Source organism: Canis lupus, chromosome X (assembly GCF_003254725.2).
Source record: "Canis lupus dingo isolate Sandy chromosome X, ASM325472v2, whole genome shotgun sequence".
Lineage (NCBI taxonomy): Eukaryota > Metazoa > Chordata > Mammalia > Carnivora > Canidae > Canis > Canis lupus.
In genome coordinates, this window is record NC_064281.1 from 66,356,076 (window position 1) to 66,374,478 (window position 18,403).

The 18,403-nt window shown below is 33.9% G+C and overlaps 1 protein-coding gene across 4 annotated transcripts in view; it reads right to left on the bottom strand.

Annotated features, from left to right (window-relative positions):
* The window catches only part of POF1B (POF1B actin binding protein), a 108,753-nt gene that overhangs the window by 55,711 nt on the left and 34,639 nt on the right, over positions 1–18,403 (bottom strand). For all 4 annotated transcript variants that reach the window (XM_049107857.1, XM_035711846.2, XM_025431822.3 and 1 more), the window contains 2 exons: positions 17,333–17,434; positions 11,201–11,383 (listed from right to left, as the gene is read on the bottom strand). In XM_049107857.1, the coding sequence (XP_048963814.1) occupies positions 11,201–11,383; positions 17,333–17,434 (285 nt within the window). The remainder of the gene's footprint in view (positions 1–11,200; positions 11,384–17,332; positions 17,435–18,403) is intronic.

Below are 18,403 nucleotides of genomic sequence, written 5' to 3' on the forward strand. Positions count from 1 at the left end.
TGTTGCTAGCTTTTTCTCCTTTCCACTTCTCTGTCACTTCTATATCCTGCCATTCTTTAGTATATAATTTATTCAAGAAATGGAACCACATCTTTATGTAAGGTAAGCCATTGGAGGAGGAACTTACTATGTATATGCAGTAGCTCTTTTAATGTAATTTATCTTCTATTCTAATTTTTCTTTCTTAAACCAAAGGCTCTAATCTATGCCCACAAACCACATGCAGGTTTTAAAAGATCTCAGTGGCATGATTCTTTTCATTCATTCAGCATACATTTATTGAGAACTTACTAAGCATTATCCTAAAGTACACTTCTAAGTGCTACTGAAAAATATACATAAAATACTATCTTCTCTCTTAAGGGTTTATGGTAAAAGACCATAAACATATGTATCTAAATAACTTTAATGTAAGAGATTGACCAATTAGTAAGGGCTATAAAGAGAGTCACAGATCACATACTAAGGGAGTTATAAGAAGGAAACCTAACTTTCAGTTATATGAAGGAGGTTATACATAGGAAGAATCTTCAGACTATGACCACTGATTAGGTTTAGAGTGACAATAAGGAAAGTAAAAGTAACGTTAAATTCCAACTCTTTTGATTAGGGCAGTGGAAATATTAATGAAAATAGGGGACATAGAATGAAAACCTTAGGGAGTCAGTTGGAGGTGACTGTGGAACAGCCAAGTAGAAATGTCAACTAGTCCATTAAAAATGATGAATTAGAGCTGAGAAAGAAAGTTTTGGGAGATGTTCATGTAAAGATAATCATATGAAGGTGTCCATATAAATGTTGCATAATTCGAGATTTTATATCTTATAGTCAATAGAGGGAGTAGAGAAAGGAGAAGGAAATCATGGATATGCCCTTTGGGGAAGACCACCTGATGAAAGAACAAAGAGAAGCCTGAGAAAAAGACTTAGAAGCAGCAGGACAGTATAATGGGAAGAAAAAATATCAAGAACAGAATGGATCAACAATGTTGCAACAATATTTGCTGCAGAACTGGAACAAGAGAAGAACAAAGAAAAGGAAATGGAATTTGTGACTTGGAGGTCAATAAAGACAAGTTTAGGAGCAAGTCAAAACTAGAATCTGCTTTTTAAAGTGTTAAGGAATGTGTGGGTACTGAGAAAATGGCCACAGTAAGCATGCTTTCCTCCTTTAGGAATTTTTCAGGTTGAAGGGAATGAAAACATAAGCCAACAGAATGAATGGTAGAGTTGCTAAGGGAGTCACTTTAAAGACAAGGTTAAATTCTTAATTCTTGAAAATCAAAAGAATCAGAAGTTTGCAGCAAATAGGGAGAAAATTTTCAGTGAAGTGGGGCATTGAAGGAGTTTTCATAATGAACTCAAATTGTGGTCTTGAACCAGTAGTATTAAGACAATCAGGGTACTCTGAGATATAAATTATCCAGTCCTAGTATTTAAACAAGCCCTCAACTGATTCTGATACATTATAAAATTTGAGTTTCACTGGCCATTCTCAGGAAAAGGTAAAACCACCTGCACAGAGGGAGAGAACTGCAGTAGAATCCAGAGAATGAAGATGGCAATTAAGATAAGTATTAGATATTGAAGACTGTGGTAGCAAGTCAATTAGAATTAATTAAAAGGAATGTCTAGCAACAGAGAGAGTTCAGCAAGATAGAGACAATCTGTTCTAGACTAAATTGGCCTAGTTTGTGGACTTTCTTTAGCTCACAGAGAAATCAAAATCTAGAGGCAGAGAAAGTAGATGGTAGCTACCCAAAGTAAGGGGTCAGCAAAATGACAATAGCAATCAGAGAAGGCAATACAAATTTTAAGGGTTTCTAGTAAAAAACATTGTTAAATTGGATGACAGTGGAGTTTAGCCTGGCTTAGAACTGAGGGCTGGAGAGCTTGGTGAGGGTGAAGTTCAGTAGGAATGAGGAAGGAGATGAAGTAAGGAAGTGATGATAACAGAAACAGACATTAAACAGTTTCAAGTGATGAAGTTCAAGGAGCAGCCAAAGTCTGTGAGGGCTGTAGTGGAAATTAAGAAATTGAAGGTGATAAAGAGCCATGAGGACAGAGTGTGGGGGAATATCACTGATACGAATGATGAAGTTCCCTTAGTTGATTCCAGGGCAAGAATCAGCAGGAAGTGGAGGGAAGATTGTAACCTACCAATGAAACTGTCAAAATATGGGGAGAGTAACTAGGTTAGTAGATAGTGACAATTCAAGCTGAAAATTATGCTGTGTATTTTTTGCAGGGTTTTATAGAGAGGAGACAGTTGATCAAAAAACCCAGACCGAGTGTGTAAAATTGTTTTGAGAAAATAATTAGCAATAGATATACAAAAAACAAAACAAATAAAAATTAGGGAATTATTAACACCAGCAAAGAAAACCAAAAACAAGACAGTTGTATTAATAAAAGAAGCAAAATAGTATACAAATTGGTTCAGCAGTAAATAATATTTTCATAGCATTAATAATATAAACACTGAATACTGGTTTAGCAAAAAAATGGGGATTTAACTATATAGGGATGATGGAAGGGATGGAAAGGGATGGAGCATTAATAGAACTAAATCCTTATGTACCTGAAATTATCAACAGATAATATACAACATTGATACATCAAGAAGTAGCATAAGAAATTGCATATTATATAGCTGTATGGAGGTAAATACCAGAAGAAAAAGCTAAGAGTTGAAAATTGTTGTCTCTGGGGAATGAGTGTGCATGAAAAAAGTTGGATGAGGATGCTAAAATATACCTTTTAGTACCATTTTAATTTTTAAGCTATATACATGCATTACTTTGATTTAAAAGAATAAAAACTGTTCTTTTTTAAGTAACAATTCTTGTTTGCCACAAAACAGTTTAAAAGGGCACCAGTGTAGGAAGTGGCAGGAGACAGATAAAGGTAGAGTTTGAAAAAGATGGACCCAAAACAGATATGGATTAAATTTTTGGAAAGGATAAGCATGGGATAGAGGTTTGGGCAAAATAACCCATTTGCAAAAATGGGGATGGAAAAGGCGAAAAATATGAAAAGGGATTTAACCACACACATTTTAATGAGAGAGGAAACAGGCAGGTCTGCTCAGTTTATTGAGTGAACCAGCCCAGAGAGTCCATCATTAGTGAATGACTTATCTTAAATAAACATTGTAACAAGATTCCTGTATACTTGCCAGAAAAAAACACCTGACATTAAGATCTGTGCTGTTTTGATGTTGAGAAAAATTGAATCTTCAAATGATGGGAGAAAAGCACCACAAGTTGGAGTATTTTCATTGGCAATGGCCCTATACAAGTGGGCAGAACTATTCCTTTTACATCTGCCCATGACTCCAAAAGTTTTCTCAGCATCAAGCCATGTGGAAAAGAGTTGCACATATAATATATGTAGTTTAGTTTTTCTTATAAATTCCACCTGTATGATAACTTGTAAAATGTGTTTAGCTGATCTTTTCCTTGTCGTTAACATATGTAAAATTATCTATTTCTTGCTAATGTCAGGAAATGACCACAGCACATTATTCTTAAGGTCTCAAGGAAGGAAATGTGATTGCAAAAAAAAATGTAATTGCCAATGTTTTGAATTTGAAACCAAAATGATGATGTTTCATGGAAAACAACAGAAATTAGTTTTATAAAAAATATTTTGAAGCCAGGTTTTTGGACACTTGATTTTTAAAAATATTTTAATGACTTTTGCTTCGTGGAAAGAATTTTAAAGGTGATTTAGTTTCATTTAAAAATATTATTACATGAGCACTGAGTATTATATATAAGTGATGAATCACTTAATTCTACTCCTGAAACTAATATAATATTACATTATATGTTAACTATTTGGAATTTAAATAAAAACTTGAAAATAACAAAAATCATCTTAAAAATGTAAAAAAAAATAAAAAATAAAATTATCATTATAGTGGGAACCAATTTCTTTTATTGATGTTTTGAAGGATTTGGATCCTGGGGTTGGAAAACAAAGAAGGCCAGAATCGAGCATTTATTTGAGCATCTACTATGTATTTGGCTCTAAGCTGAATACTTCACATATTTTTTTATATTTAATAGAATAGATGGGGAAACTGAGGTTCAGTTAAGTCAATTAACTCAGTCTAGTTAGATCAATTACCTAAGATCTTGCAATTTGGCAGAATAATCTTTTATAAACCCAAATAATTGAATGGAAAGTCTATGTTCTTTTCACCTTACTTTTTTAAAAGATTTATTTATTTATTTTAGAGACAGAAAGAGAGAGTGCAGCAGGGTGGGGCAGAGGGAGACGGAGAGAGAAACTCAAGCCGACTCCATGCATGGGGTTGATCCCACAACACTGAGATCATGATCTGAGCTGAAACCAAAGGTCAGGTGCTTAACTGATTGCACCACCCAGGTGTCCCCCACCTTATATATATATATATTTACATATTCATCTCCATGTTTATTGCACTATTACTCCTTTTTTTGCATATTCACCTACATGTTTATTGCAGATAAGCTAAGTGTCCACTTATGGATGAATCAATAAGATGTGGTACATACACACAATGACACATTATTTAGCCATAAAAAGAATGATATCTTGGCATTTGTGACAACATAGATTGACCTTAAGAGCAAGATGCCAGTTGAAGTAAGTCAGAAAGAGAAAGGCAAATACCATATGATCCCATTCATGTGTGGAATATGAAATAACAACAAAACCCAAAAAGCTACTTTCAGAGAGTGAAGAAATTGGTGGAGGTGTAGGGGCAAGGTTGGGTGAAATGGATAAAGGGGTCAAAATGTACAGACTTTCAATTATAAAATAAATAAATCACAGGGATGGAATATAAAGCATGGTGAACTACAATTAACAATACTATATTACATATGTGAAAGTTGCTAAGAGAATAGATGTTAAAAATTCTCATCATTAGAAAAATGTAAGTGAATGATGGAAAGTGACAGATGTTAATGAGACTGATTATAATGATAATTTCACAACATATGTGAACATAAATCTATTATGTTACACACCTGAAAAACAATATCATATGTCAATTATACCTTAATTTAAAAAACTATAATGGCCACTGTGCTCTTTTTCCTTTAATTAATTTTAATTATTTACTTAATCACATTTATGTTTTTATTCTAGCTACTTAACATATAGTGTAGTATTGGTTTCAGGGGTAGAACTTAGTATATAACTTAGTATATATAAAACTTACATATAATACCCAGTGTTCATCACAACATGTGCTCTAATAACCATCACTCACTTAGCCTATTCCCCACACATATCCCCTCCAGCAACCCTCAGTTTGTTCTCTATAGTTAAAAGTCTCTTATGGTTTGCCTCCCTCTCTCTTTTTTCCCTTCCCTTATGTTCATCTGTTTTGTTTCTTAAATTCCACATATGAGTGAAGTCATATATTTGCCTTTCTCTGACTGACTTACCTTGCTTAACATAATACAGTCTGGTTCTATCCATGTCACCACAAATGGTAAGATCTCATTCTATTTGATTTGATCCTCCTATCCACCCATCAGACAATGGATGTTTGGGTTCTTTCCATAATTTGGCTATTGTTGATAACGCTGCCATAAACATCAGGGGGCATATGCCCCTTCAAATCAACATTTTTCTATCCTTTGGGTAAATACTTAGTAATGCAATTGCTGGGTTATAGGATAGTTCTATTTTTAACTTTTTGAGGAATCTCCATATTGTTTTCCAGAGTGGCTGTACCACTTTGCATTCCCACCAACAATGTAAGAGTCTTCTCCTTTTCTCTGCATCTCATTAACATCTGTTATTTCCTGAGTTGTTTGTTTTAGCCATTCTGATACGAGTGAGGTGGTATCCCATTGTGGTTTTGATTTGTATTTCCCTGATGATGAGTGATGTTGAATATCTTTTCACGTGTCTCTTAATCAACTGTATGTCTTCTTTGGAAAAGTGTCTATTCATGGCTTCTGCCAATTTTTTAAAATTGGATTATTTGTTTTTTGGGTGTGGAGTTTGATAGGTTCTTTATAGATTTTGGATACTAACCTTTATCAGATATGTCACTTGCAAATATTTTCTCCCATTCTGTAAGTTGCCTTTTTGTTTGTTGATTGTTTCCTTTGTTGTGCAGAATATTTTTATCTTGATGAAGCCCCAATAGTTAATTTTTGCTTTTGGTTCCCTTACCTCAGAAGATGTATCTACTAAGGAGTTGCTTTGCTCCATGTCAAAAAGGTTGCTGTTTATGTTCTCTTCCAGGATTTTGATGGTCTCTTGACTCATATTTAGGTCTTTCATCCATTTTGAATTTATTCCTGTGTAAGGAAGTGGTGTAAGAAAGTGGTCCAGTTTCATTTCTCTGCATATTGCTGTCCAGGTTTCCCAACACCATTTGTTTGTTTTTTTTTTTTTATTATTATTATTTTTTTATTGGTGTTCAATTTACTAACATACAGAATAACACCCAGTGCCCGTCACCCATTCACTCCCACCCCCCGCCCTCCTCCCCTTCTACCACCCCTAGTTCGTTTCCCAGAGTTAGCAGTCTTTACGTTCTGTCTCCCTTTCTGATATTTCCCACACATTTCTTCTCCCTTCCCTTATTTTCCCTTTCACTATTATTTATATTCCCCAAATGAATGAGAACATATAATGTTTGTCCTTCTCCGACTGACTTACTTCACTCAGCATAATACCCTCCAGTTCCATCCACGTTGAAGCAAATGGTGGGTATTTGTCATTTCTAATAGCTGAGTAATATTCCATTGTATACATAAACCACATCTTCTTTATCCATTCATCTTTCGTTGGACACCGAGGCTCCTTCCACAGTTTGGCTATAGTGGCCATTGCTGCTATAAACATCGGGGTGCAGGTGTCCCGGCGTTTCATTGCATTTGTATCTTTGGGGTAAATCCCCAACAGTGCAATTGCTGGGTCTTAGGGCAGGTATATTTTTAACTGTTTGAGGAACCTCCACACAGTTTTCCAGAGTGGCTGCACCAGTTCACATTCCCACCAACAGTGTAGGAGGGTTCCCTTTTCTCCGCATCCTCTCCAACATTTGTTGTTTCCTGCCTTGTTAATTTTCCCCATTCTCACTGGTGTGAGGTGGTATCTCATTGTGGTTTTGATTTGTATTTCCCTGATGGCAAGTGATGCAGAGCATTTTCTCATATGCATGTTGGCCATGTCTATGTCTTCCTCTGTGAGATTTCTGTTCATGTCTTTTGCCCATTTCATGATTGGATTGTTTGTTTCTTTGGTGTTGAGTTTAATAAGTTCTTTATAGATCTTGGAAACTAGCCCTTTATCTGATATGTCATTTGCAAATATCTTCTCCCATTCTGTAGGTTGTCTTTGAGTTTTGTTGACTGTATCCTTTGCTGTGCAAAAGCTTCTTATCTTGATGAAGTCCCAATAGTTCATTTTTGCTTTTGTTTCTTTTGCCTTTGTGGATGTATCTTGCAAGAAGTTACTATGGCCGAGTTCAAAAAGGGTGTTGCCTGTGTTCTTCTCTAGGATTTTGATGGAATCTTGTCTCACATTTAGATCTTTCATCCATTTTGAGTTTATCTTTGTGTATGGTGAAAGAGAGTGGTCTAGTTTCATTGTTCTGCATGTGGATGTCCAATTTTCCCAGCACCATTTATTGAAGAGACTGTCTTTCTTCCAATGGATAGTCTTTCCTCCTTTATCGAATATTAGTTGCCCATAAAGTTCAGGGTCCAACACCATTTGTTGAAGAGACTTTTTTCCATTGGATAGTCTTTCCAGCTTTGTCAAAGATTAGTTGACCATATAGCTGTGCGTCCATTTCTAGGTTTTCTATTCTGTTCCATTGATCTATGTGTCTGTTTTTGTGCCAGTACCATACTGTCTTGATGACTACAGTTTGTAATATAGCTTGAGGTTCAGAATTGTGATGCTTCTAGCATCGCTTTTCTTTTTCAAGATGGCTTTGGCTATTCAGAGTCTTTTGTGGTTCCACTCAAAATTTAGGATTGGTTGTTCTAGCTGTGTGAAAAATGCTGTTGGTCTTTTTTTTGCTATTGGTATTTTGATAGGGAATGTATTAAATGTGTACATTGCTTTGGGCGAAGTATAGACATTTTAACAATATTTGTTCTTCCAATCCATGAGCATGGAATGTTTTTCAATTTCTTTGTATCATCTTCAGTTTCTGTCATAAGTGCTCTATAGTTTTCAGAGTACAGATCTTATATCTCTTTTGTTAGGCTTATTTGTTTTCACCTCATTATGCTATGTTAGTTAAAATTTAACTCTAAACACAAGCTAAAAATGGGCCAACCTGTAGTTTTAAAAGAGCATGATTTATTATCTGCTCTATAACTCTTTAAAGAGACTCTCCACTCATGTGGAAGAGACATTTAAATATCAAGGAGCCTAGTTGAGAGAACTCATTTTCTTCCTTCCCTTATCTATGGATCTACACAACCAGATTACCCTATCCTCTGACCGGGAATGAATCCTATGTAATCCATGTAAGTGGAATTACTAGCTTTACACTTCCCAGGTAACTATCTTGTTTTCAGCAGGAAAACCAGAAGTATTTAATCTATACGAAAAAAACTCCAATATTTAACAAAGCTACATCAGAATCTCAAACTGAGGCATAAATAATAAAATAAAAAGTAATACATTAGTTATTCAACTCTTCCCATTTTCTAAATAGACAATATCTAGTCTGCTCAAATATACTATTAGTGTAGTAAGCTAGTGAAAGGATATCATAGCATCATTATTGCCACTACACAAGATTCTTAATCCTGTGATATTGTTTCCATCTCTGGTAATTGTTCCTCAGTTCATTCCTACTGTTATTCTAATTTAAGTTGTACAATTGAGAAAGCTTCTAATAATCTCTACAAATCTTTCTCTGTGGAATTTTTATGTTGTAGACTTTATAGTTTATAAAGCACTTTCAACATGGGTTTATATTTAGACATTACATCAACCCTGTGAGGTAGATATTACTACCTAAATTTTTTGGGGGGAAGTAGTAGAAGATTTCCTTTTTTTTAGTTAAGAATGAGAACAGTTTAATATTTCTTAATATTAAGGTAGTCCTTTATCAATAGTGTAAACATAAATAGAGCACTGGGCTAAGAGCCTGTCAATAGAGAGGTATTGGTGACATAGCAGAAAGTAGACTAGCTTCAGAGAAGGAAGAACATAAGAAAGTTTTTGAGAGATAAAAAATTTTAACCAAGTTTCAAATAAATTTCAATCTCCATACTAATAATAAAAAGTTTAGAACAAGATATTGCTACAACCATATGTTGCTGTCTAAGATATGGTCATCTTCTCACTAAAGAATCAGTTTGAGTGGCATAGTGTACTTTACATTATGAATTAAAATTAACAAATGTCTTCAAAACATATGTATATACCCAAATGTAAATACTTAGAATTTTTTATTTAAATTCAAACAATTAACATATAATGTATTATTGCTTTCAGAAGTAGAGGTCAGTGATTCCTCAGTCTTTATAATACCCAGTGCCATTACATCACATGCCCTCCTTAATGTCCATCATCCAGTTGCCCCATCTCTCCACCTCCCTCCCCTCCAGTGATCCTCAGTTTGTTTCTTAGGATTAAGAGTCTCTTGTGGTCTGTCTCTCTCATTACTATCTAACTTCTGAGAGAGCCAGTATTTATTAAAAAGACACACTTGAAAGGCACAGAGCCTGGGACTGGAACCCAGTTCTTCCTTCTCTGAAGCTGGTCTACTTTCTGCTATGTCACCATACGTCTCCATTGACAGGCTCTTAGTCCAGTGCTTTATTTATGTTTACACTATTGATAAAGGACTCCTCACATCTCTCTTTATGAATCCTGGCTCCACTATATGCTAGCTGAGCAAATATTTGCAAGAACTTATGAGCGATAAGTATTTTGTGATAAGGAAACTGAAACAAAGCAAATAATTAGACTAAACTGTATAAAATTGTTGCCATTTGACAAACATTAACCTACTAAAAATGACCATTTTAAATTATTTAACTTAATAAATGTTTCTAATCATTATTATCAATCCATTTATTTTTTTCTTAGTGTAATGTTAGTGTTTATTTTTTTGTATATTTTTTATTGGAGTTCGATTTGCCAACATATAGTATAACATCCAGTGCTCATCCCGTCAAGTGCCCTTCTCAGTGCCCGTCACCCAGTCACCCCTTCCCTCCACCCATAATCAATCCATTTAATGTAAGAAGTTCAACACCATCTGAACTATATTTTAGAGTATCTTAGTTAACAATATTTCCATTCAAGATATTCAAAGAAAATATAATTTTAGGTTCTTTAGGGTGTAAAAATATGGACTTTAAATATTTTATGTATTTTTAGTGATATGGCCAAAGTACATATTTCAAAATTTCAGTCCTTAGAAATAATCTCATATATAATTAATATAAAACAATCAAATTCTTATGTGGGCTGTCTCCTTCCTATTTTTTATTCTTTTCCTTCTATCTTTTAATAAGATCTGCCTATGAAAGAGATCAATTTAAGCAAGTTATTCCTTACTGGGAAAAAAGTCCTGAAAAAATACAAATGATGACTGATTTCTCACTGTTTAGTTATTGTTGTTAGTTTTACTGAGATACAAGAAAATATTTTTTCCTTTTGCACTTGTGTAATAGATGTTTCCAAAATTCCAAAGTCTTCAGAATATAAATTAGTCACTGATGATTGTATCCCAAGAGATTTCTCCTTAGCAACCAAGTTTTAGTTTCTATTTTGTTGATGTAATACACAATAAAATGTATGCATTTGCTGACTTAATACAGCATATTTCATAGAATGCACATAGGAATTCATTGACAGCTTGTGAAATGTAATCCTTAGCTAATATAATTTCCAATTCATTGTCCATTTAAATACCATGCCTCATGAAAATATTTAATGTGGCACAACCAGCGAATCCATTTTAAAACTGAGGATCAGCTAGAAATTAAGTATTCATTAATCTGTTTATAACTTTTCTCATAGATTTAATGCATTAATAGACCTGAATTATTTTGTTTTCTGAGAGGAAATAGAAAATTTTGTTTTAAAAATGCCATAAATAGCTCAATATTTTGAAGAAAATTCAATGTGGGTGCCTATATAGTGGTATGAGAAGAATTTAAGAGTGTTATTTCAGTTTTATAAAAAAATCAGCTGATTGATATTACCTGATCATGTAAATAGCTTGATCCACTATGGCACAGTTCATTTCCAGTGTTTGTAGAAATTGAGTCACTTCCTGTGACGGTTTGGATTTGTTGGCTAGAATGAGATTGCTGACAGTGCGCAGAGTGGACGATCTGGGGCTGTCGGACAATGTGATGATGGCATTGGACCCGTGGATAGCATTCCTAAAACACACATACATGCCAAAATAGCCACTGAGAATAAAAATTACTAATCAAGAAAAACCAACTGAATCCATTTTTTAAAAAATTTAATGTGTTCTTTCACAAGACAATTCAAGCTCTAAGATTTATAGTTTTAATACGTGAGATGTTATTTTTTCAAATTATTTCATTGGGGAAATTGTATTGCATTCTATTTTCGTTTGATCAGGTGGCTGTTACCATCCAAATATTTACCTGAATCGTCTAGAGAATTGCATGTTCTTATTAAATTAACATTCCAGTTATACTTAACACTAAAACTATAATTAATATTAATGCTAATTACTCTGATGATCCAACAGGCACTTCAGCATCTAATTTTATAATACTATCATACTGAAGATGCAAATAGACATAAAATTAGAAAATAACATAATGCAGTGATTTTCGATATCAGGAAGCATATTAGAATCACAGTGGGGACAGACAAAACTCATGCTTGTGAAAATCAAGCGAAAATATTGGAAAACTGTAACTGAAGCTTCAGATACAGAAAGCAAGGATTCTAACTGATTCTACCCCTTACTCTGTGATCTTGGGAAATTACTTTATCTTTATGAGTCTCAGTTTCTTCATTTGCAAAAGTGGAGATAATATGTGTCTCATTGGGTTGCTGTGAGGAATAAATGAACTAATGTTTATAAAGTGCCTAGTATAAAGTGGGTAATAAAGACTTATTATCATATTATTTCATTATTATTGTCATCATCAACTTAATCATCATCCACCCCACTAATTTTGCAAGTGGAAAAAAACCCCTGAAGTCCAGAGAAGTAAGATGCTTTACTCATAATGACATGACTAATTCTTGGAAAAATTTGGATTGGAATTCCTGATTTCTAGGTCAGAGTTCTTTCAGAACATAACAATGAATTTTTACTGTCCTCAAAATAGTCTGGAACTTGTTGTTCTTAAACTAAGTCTTTACTATCTGCTTATTTATTTGTCATGGCTTTTTTATGATAAAGTATAGAGGACAGAATAAGAAAAGCTATCAGGTTGTTTCAGTTTTGAGAATTTCAGGTATACTTGAATTTCCTATATTAGTTTGTTATTATTCTAGTTTGATAACAGGCATCTAAAAGCCAGTTTTCAAAGAAAAACATACTCTATTTTGAATCAGAATGCTACATTCAAGCACGTGCATTTAGCTTTGGAAGTATAAATTCAATGCTCTACTTCCTTTGGGTAGTGGAAAGCTGACCTGCATTAATAAAGCACATCAAATTTTATATTTTTTATGTAGAACAATTTTCAACTATATTAAGTGAATAAAGCAAGATGCATAAGTATGAATATACTATGCTCCCTTTTGTATAACATTTAAAAATATATAAATATGTATATATTTACAAATATACACAGCTGTTTTTAAATGCATAGAGAAAAAATATCTTAAGAGTGACAGACCCTAAGAAGAGGAACTGAGAGATATGGGGGTTATTCTGTATGTTAGTAAATTGAACACCAATAAAAAATAAATTAAAAAAAATAACAATAAAAAAAAAGAAGAGGAACTGAGAGATAAGGGGGCTAGGATAGAGAGGCTTTTTTAAAACCACTGTATATATTTTATTTTCTTTTTGTATTCTTTTTGTACTTTCTATGCTTTGAAATTTTTAACATGTATACAAATTATCTTTTTATGTCTACAAAAATTATTTTGAAAGAAAGAAAAACATAAAAGAAACATTTTGCAAATAGAAATTGCCTTGGTAGTCACTGATGATAAAGGTCATAGAATCTGTTCATAGACTCATTTTTTCCAGATTCTTTTCAAATATGACTCACTTTAGAAATATGATAGCAATCCAATCATGAAATGGGCAAAAGACATGAACAGAAATCTCACAGAGGAAGACATAGACATGGCCAACATGCACATGAGAAAATGCTCTGCATCACTTGCCATCAGGGAAATACAAATCAAAACCACAATGAGATACCACCTCACACCAGTGAGAATGGGGAAAATTAACAAGGCAGGAAACCACAAATGTTGCAGAGGATGCGGAGAAAAGGGAACCTTCTTACACTGTTGGTGGGAATGTGAACTGGTGCAGCCCTTCTGGAAAACTGTGTGGAGGTTCCTCAAAGAGTTAAAAATAGACCTGCCCTAAGACCCAGCAATTGCACTGTTGGGGATTTACCCCAAAGATTCAGATGCAATGAAACGCCGGGACACCTGCACCCCGATGTTTATAGCAGCAATGTCCACAATAGCCAAACTGTGGAAGGAGCCTCAGTGTCCATCGAAAGATGAATGGATAAAGAAGATGTGGTTTATGTATACAATGGAATATTACTCAGCCATTAGAAACGACAAATACCCATTTGCTTCAACGTGGATGGAACTGGAAGGTATTATGCTGAGTGAAGTAAGTCAATCGGAGAAGGACAAACATTGTATGTTCTCATTCATTTGGGGAATATAAATAATAGTGAAAGGGAATATAAGGGAAGGGAGAAAAAATGAGTGGGAAATTTCAGAAAGGGAGACAGAATATAAAGACTCCTAACTCTGGGAAACGAACTAGGGGTGATGGAAGGGGAGGAGGGCGGGGGGTGGGGGTGAATGGTTGACGGGCACTGAGGGGGGCACTTGATGGGATGAGCACTGAGTGTTATTCTGTATGTTGGTAAATTGAACACCAATAAAAAATAAATTTATTATTAAAAAATGAAATATGATAGCACTAAGGTCACTACAGTTTAGAAGTCAGGCTGTGTACTATCAGCAACTTTTGTACAAATTGTAGAGCTGAATGTATTATCTGTTTTTTAATGTTACAGAATACCTCCATACACTGGATTAGAATAAAAAGTCAGTGACAGGCTGAGAAAACTTTCACCCAGTGGGGAACTTTTAAACTACTGAAATAGAAGTCCTCTTGAATGCTCTTTAAAAAGCAAGTTATGAAACACTCTGAAGTACATACCAATATAGGACAATAAACAAAACAAAGCTCATTTCTCAATCATCTTCCTTTATTAATATATCAGTTGACGCTTGAATAGAATTGTTGACAGTCTCTTTATCTGGGATATCTTGTGGTTCTGGCCTCTAACCTCTCAGTATCACTGAAGTCTTAATAGATTTTCAGTTTCAATTCTCACACCTAATAACTACTAAAATTACTGTTCTAAATCATGATATTCATATATTACTCATACTTTTGAAGTGTACCACAAGCTGAATTTCTAATGTACAAAAGATAAAAAAATTCTGATTTATCAAATATTTTGTCTTCTTTGATAGAGAGTACAGTTCATATGAACTGCATAATTATCTTGCAAATGGCATCCATTTACCACCTTTCCATGACAAAGACTTCTTTTGGGGGGCAGGTCTTATATCCTAAGAGCTAGTCTTATTTGAATTAATCTCATGTAACATTAAGTGTTTCATCCAGATTCTAGCTTTATCCAGCTTATCCTATTGCATTTCTATCACTGAGGAAACTCAACTAGGTCAAGGCAGTTGTAGTTTGTTTAATGTGCATCGTTCCTTTTACCTTGGGCAGTCTCCCATGGTAGTCTTAAAATTCCCAAATCATTTAAGTCACTAATAAAAAAAAAGTGGATGTAAAAAGATAAATATTCAAATTAATAGTAAGTAACTGTAGTGTTCTTTTAAAAGAGTTTTTCTGTAATTATTCCATATGTGTAGTAATTGTAATGTACAGGATATTCAATCTTTTCCTCTAGGAACCAAGATTTAGAAAAGTATTTCTCCCTTTGAAACATTAAATTAGAAGGAGAATAAAATGAGGTGTATCAAACATTTCTTAATATTTAAAAGGTGTCAAACTTACTGTTTTGTCAGTTCAGTTGAATAAAGGGCAGTTGTTATAATTTGATAGCTTGAGGAAAGTCCCCCTTAAAGAACTGACATATTTTATAAAACGTTTCTATTTGGTGCCATAATGTCCAGAAATATTTTGCTGTTATTCTGAAAGATATATGTTCAATACATACCATACCAAACCCTCAAACATATCCAACTTTCTAAGCAGACCAGAGACTTAAAGGTTTGAATGTTTGTGATTCTAAGAGTTTACACTATTTTAGTTTTAGTGAGCATCAAATAAGTAATAATGTATTAATTCCTATGAATCTGGTAACAACTGCCCATAAATGCACGTAAAAATGTGTTCTCATGACAAGAAAAAAGAATTTAGTATATTTTAATGTTTCATTTTATATGAGAAAAAAAGATTTTTGTGATAAAAATTCATTTTGTTAAAGATTTATTTATTTATTCATGATAGACATGGAGAGAGAGAGAGAGAGAGGCAGAGACACAGGCAGCTCGAGAAGCAGGGTCCATGCAGGGAGCCCGACGTGGGACTCGATCCCGTGTCTCCAGGGTCATGCCCTGGGCCGAAAGCGGGCGCTAAACCATTGAGCCACCCAGGAATCCACTAATTCATTTGACATTATTTAACTACCTGTTATAGGTTAAACTGTGCTCCCCCAACAAAAATCATATGTTAAAGTCCTAATTATTAGTACCTCAAAATGTGACCTTGTTTTTTTTTTTTTTAATTTTTTTTGAAACAAGGTCTTTATAGAAGTAAGAAGTTAAAATAAAGCCATTAAGATGGGTCTTAATCAAATGTCTGGTGTCCTCATATAAAAGGAAACTTTGGACATAGAGACAGACATACTCAGAGGGAAGATGATAGAAAGACATACAAAAAAGATGCCATGTAAAGAGAGAGGATTAAATATGGATCTAAAAAACCAAGGAATTAAAAAAAATAAAAACCAAGGAATAACTGAGACCACAAGAAACTAAGAGATGGGCATTGAAGAGCTCTTTCCCTAAAGGCTTCAAAGGGAGCAGGGCCTGACAACATGAAGATTTCATACTTCTGGCCTCCAGAACTGTGAGACCATAAACTTGTGTTGTTTAAGCCACCCAGATTGTGGTACTTTACAGTCCTAAGAAACTAATACACTGTCCTACTTCAAGAATGTCCAAAAGACAAGTTTCAGGCTTTGTCTGGGCTGGACATACTTGTACCCACTGAGCAGATCAATATGAATCTACAGTTGTCTACAGTAATAACTCGGTTTGAAGTTCTGGTAGCTCTACATGCCTTGGAATTACCATTACCCTACTACAGTTTTGAATGTTGTACTTGGTCTCTCAGCTGAATTTAATGAAATTTTTAAAATGTGACTTGAACTATAGTTTTCTAGACTTTTGCATTGTATAGTATTTTACGTATCTGCTCATATATACTGTTCATTTGAAAATTCATTTTATATTTTTAATATTTTTCAACTTTTTATTCAATTTCTAGTTTATATTCTATAATATAATATTGGTTTCAGGAGTAGAATTTAGTAGTTAATCACTTACATATAACATCCAATGCTCATCACAAGTGCCTCTTTAATATCCATCACCCATTTAGCCCATCTCCAGCCACCTCCTCTCCATTAACCTTCAGTTTGTTCTCTATAGTTAAGAGTCTCTTATGGTTCGCCCCCCTCTCTTTTTTTCCTCCTTCCCCTATATTCATCTATTTTATTTCCTCAAATTCCACAATTAGGACAAAGTTATAATGTTTTTAAATTATAATTTTTGTGAGACCAGTTTAAAAGAAACATGCAAAGCATCTGGATTAAATTCAGGTTCTACCATTAATTTCCTATGTGACTCGACATATCTTTACTTCAGTTTCCCTTCCAGTAAAACAGGAACAATAATATTTCACATGAGAGAATGAATATGAAAGTGTTAAGGATGATTTGAAGGGCTGTACACATAATGAGGTATTATTATGACTCATAGTGGCCTTGCTTGGCATTTAACAATTGAAAGTCATTTTAACTCTATTAAAATACTAATAATTAAAAAGTATACACTTCATAAGCTTTAAAACAAAATTTACATACCTCATCCGAATTTAGCTTCTCTACTTTTCTTATTGTTTTCTCATAAATAACATTATTTCCTGGGAAGAAATGGCCTCCTCGTAGGAATGGAGAAAGTGGTTCCTATAAAGACAATAATGACTATGTTTTGTTTTGAAAAATACTTTTTCAGAGGAACTTTAACTTAAGCAAATATCTAGTCTCTAATCAACTCTGAGATAGTAGCATACTAGGAGAATGGTATGCTATCCCAATAAGGTTTGGAGAGATATAAGGAAATAGTAATAAAGATGGTCTGTTTTCTCAAACAGAGCAATCTGAATCGCCCCTACTACATTCTACTAGGTCTAACAAAATGTTTTAGGGGAATTGGAAGGGAGTGAGAAAGAAAACTTTTTCCCTTTAAAGGCATGGTATTGTGAGTTTCCGCTGAAATAGACAGGCATGAGGTCAACTTCATTTAAATTGAGTTCACTGGCAGGTTTCTTTCTATGCAAAAGTATTATTGGAGAAATGCAAAATTAACAATTCATTACTGAGCTGTAAAGTAGATAAAAAGATTTTACCCCCCCTGGAACTCAGCTTTGGTGCCATTGAAGCATACAATTCTTACTTGTGATTATAATCAAAGCTAAATCTCTCTGTACAATGTATGTTTTGAATACTAAAAGCATAATAAAGTCTTTAAGTGCCACTGTATCCCCATATAATTAACTAAGTTGATATAAGATTATCCAAGTGCTTTAAAGATATCAGCCAATGAAATAAAGGCTGGTGACATGTCCAAGATTAGAAAAAAAAAAACAGGGAAGGACTAATAAGAATCATATCAAGTATAAAATATATACTATATTACTATATTTCTTTCCCTTACTTTGGTTTTCATATGACTCTACTTGTATGGAGGGGGTTGAGGTTGTTTTGTTACAAAGAAAAATTGCATTCATTTTTTTTGTAATATAGAGGAACATAATAGAAGGGGATTTACCAAGCCTGCTACCAGTTAATATGTATAAGACCATTTCAAAATTTAAAAAATGAAAAAAAAACAAAAACAAAATAAAAAAATGTCAGCATTTTCTCATCTACTAC